The sequence below is a fragment of the Sinocyclocheilus grahami genome, unplaced genomic scaffold (genome assembly GCF_001515645.1).
Source record: "Sinocyclocheilus grahami isolate Dianchi unplaced genomic scaffold, SAMN03320097.WGS_v1.1 scaffold2239.1, whole genome shotgun sequence".
NCBI classification, from domain to species: domain Eukaryota; kingdom Metazoa; phylum Chordata; class Actinopteri; order Cypriniformes; family Cyprinidae; genus Sinocyclocheilus; species Sinocyclocheilus grahami.
Window position 1 is genome coordinate 42,212 of NW_015507418.1, and position 2,904 is coordinate 45,115.

General features: G+C 40.7%; 1 protein-coding gene across 1 annotated transcript in view; it reads right to left on the reverse strand.

The window, feature by feature from the left end:
- LOC107574461 (ras/Rap GTPase-activating protein SynGAP-like) overlaps nucleotides 1–2,904 on the reverse strand; it is a 52,350-nt gene that overhangs the window by 18,728 nt on the left and 30,718 nt on the right. Inside the window, exons 12-13 of the mRNA XM_016260895.1 lie at nucleotides 2,150–2,331; nucleotides 1,797–1,998 (exon numbers count right to left, since the gene is read on the reverse strand). Coding sequence (XP_016116381.1) covers nucleotides 1,797–1,998; nucleotides 2,150–2,331 — 384 coding nt within the window. The remainder of the gene's footprint in view (nucleotides 1–1,796; nucleotides 1,999–2,149; nucleotides 2,332–2,904) is intronic.

Below are 2,904 nucleotides of genomic sequence, written 5' to 3' on the forward strand. Positions count from 1 at the left end.
TGAGACTTGTTATAGCACTGTTATATTGCTCTTTTGTTGATTTTTATCGCTTCTGTTGTCTTCATTCGTAAGTCACTTTGGATAAAAGCATCTGCTAAATGACTAAATGTAAATAAATTACTGTGATGGACAAGAAATTATAATTTAACATACTTGTTATTACACATACTGATATATTTAATACATATTATTAATTAAATTAGTACTACTAATAATTATATTATTAACAATAATATTTATTGTAAATATTACAATACTTCATTAATATAAATATTTATTATAGATTTCTGACTAGCTGCTTGACTTTAGTTAAGTTGCATTAACTATGGGGGGCTAAAGGGTTAACTAGAATGATCAAGTGTCAGAATAATAATGATTGGACATAAATGTCTATATAAAAATACAACCAATTTGTATGACAACATAAATTTGAGGTCATAATGAAATGGAGTCAGATTAAAATAGAAATGAAATGAAATTAGTTTGTGCAGGAACACGCAGGAAACCTTCAGCCACCACTGGATACCTTCGTCTGGCCAGTTGGGTGGATCTTACAGAAATGTGAACAGATATTTCCTGCTGACACACTACAGCGAAAGATAGAAATAACTGACTTAAAACAATTTTTTTTGTTAGAGAAAATACTAATAGCTGAAGACTTCTGCACAGTAGTATGAGTGAGTGAGAGAGTGTGTGTGTGAGAGAGAGTGAGTGTGTGTGTGTGAGAGAGCGAGTGTGTGTATGAGTGAGAGAGTGAGTGTGTGTGAGAGTGTGTGTGTGAGTGAGAGAGTGAGTGTATGTGTGTGAGTGAGAAAGAGAGTGTGTGTGAGTGAGAGTGTGTGTGTGAGTGAGAGAGTGAGTGTATGTGTGTGAGTGAGAAAGAGAGTGTGTGTGAGTGAGAGTGTGTGTGTGAGTGAGAGAGTGAGTGTATGTGTGTGAGTGAGAAAGAGAGTGTGTGTGAGTGAGAGTGTGTGTGTGTGTGTGTGAGTGTGTGTGTGTGAGTAAGAGAGTGAGTGTGTGTATGAGTGAGAGTGAGTGCGTGTGTGTGTGTGAGAGAGTGAGTGTGTGTGTGTGAGTGAGAGTGTGTGTGTGAGTGAGAGAGTGAGTGTATGTGTGTGAGTGAGAAAGTGAGTGTGTGTGAGTGAGAGTGTGTGTGTGTGAGTGAGAGAGTGAGTGTGTGAGAGTGTGTGTGTGAGTGTGTGTGTGTGTGTGTGTGTGAGAGAGTGAGTGTGTGTGTGTGAGAGAGCGAGTGTGTGTATGAGTGAGAGAGTGAGTGTGTGAGAGTGTGTGTGTGTGAGTGAGAGTGTGTGTGTGTGAGAGAGTATGAGTGAGTGTGTGTATGAGTGAGAGAGTGAGTGTGTGTGAGTGAATGTGAGAGAGTGTGTGTGTGTGTGAGTGAGTGAGTGTGAGAGAGTGAGTGTGTTTGTGTGAGAGAGAGTGAGTGTGAGTGAGAGAGTGTGTGTGTGTGTGTGTGAGTGAGTGAGTGTGTGAGAGAGAGTGAGTGTGAGTGAGAGAGTGTGTGTGTATGAGTGAGAGACACAATACTGTTACACAGTACATAATGTTACATTTCTCTGTCCAGCAGTTGCTACAGGAAAATTGTTATTATTATAATTTATTTTTATTTGATTTATTTATTTTTCCCTATATGTATCTTTGTCAAAAATTGTTATTTTATTTTTATTTGATTTATTTATTTTTCCCTATATGTATCTTTGTCAAAATGTATTTTTGTCATGCCAATATGCCAATAAGAATTGAATTGTGAAATTGAGTGAGTGTGTGTGTGTGTGCACCTTGGGGTCTGGTTCAGTGATGTCAGAGCTGCTCGTGCAGTAGGCGGGGCTTGAGCGTGCGAGAGGTGGGCGGGTCACGTAGAAGACGTCTTTGTTTCCACGGAGATCTCGCTCGGAGAACGCAGCCATTCCAGGGTGAGAGAGAATGCCGCTGCTGGAGAGACCGGCTGTTGGAGACGGCAGACGAGAGATATCTATGGAGCTACACACACACACACACACACACACACACATCAGTCTGATAAATCCTAGCGAACATCTCTCTATAGAATATAAACCTCCATCCCAGTAAGACCATGGCACTTTGCCGTTACTGTACTGTGCTTCAGAGCGAGCGACAGTCAGTCAGTCACCTGTTGAGGTCTCTCATCATGAGGCTCTGGAAGTCGTTGGTGGCGAGGCGGCTGAAGGTGGGCCGGGTCAGGTGGCGTTCGGGCGGCTGGTGACTCGCCTGACGGTGCAGCTGTGGGTTCCTCAGCGCCACGCTGATGTCATTCAGTAACCGCGGCAACGGCCCCAGCTTCAGGATGGCGTCCTGAAGAAACGCAAACACTTGAGCGCTCCGAGACTCACACACACAGGCGTTAAGACGAACGGCGCAGCCATACCAGTGTAAGCGGGAAAAAAGGTGAAAAAATTGCGCGGATCGGGGAAAGATATTTTAGCTCTTTTGTAGTTACTAAATTATTTTTTATTATCTTATATGTCCAAAACTGTAATTTTTCACAAAAAACTAAAATAAAACATTTTTAACATCGTTGCAACATTTTACAAAAATCAAGATTGAGTATTATTTGGTCAAAATCCCATGTTATAAAAGATGAAGTGCTATGCAGGCTATTTAAGACAATATTGGCTGATTAGACGGCAATGCTGAGCTAAAATGTGAGCCTGCAGCACAAAAGCAGTGTTAAGTCGCTGGGGGATATTTGCAGCAATAGCCAACAATACATTGTATGGGTCACAATTATACATTTCTCTTTTATGACAAAAATCATTAGGATATTAAGTAAAGATCATGTTCCATGAAGATATTTAGTAAATGTCCTACCGTAAATATATCAAAACTTAATGTTTGATTAGTAATATGCATTGCTAAGAACTTCAT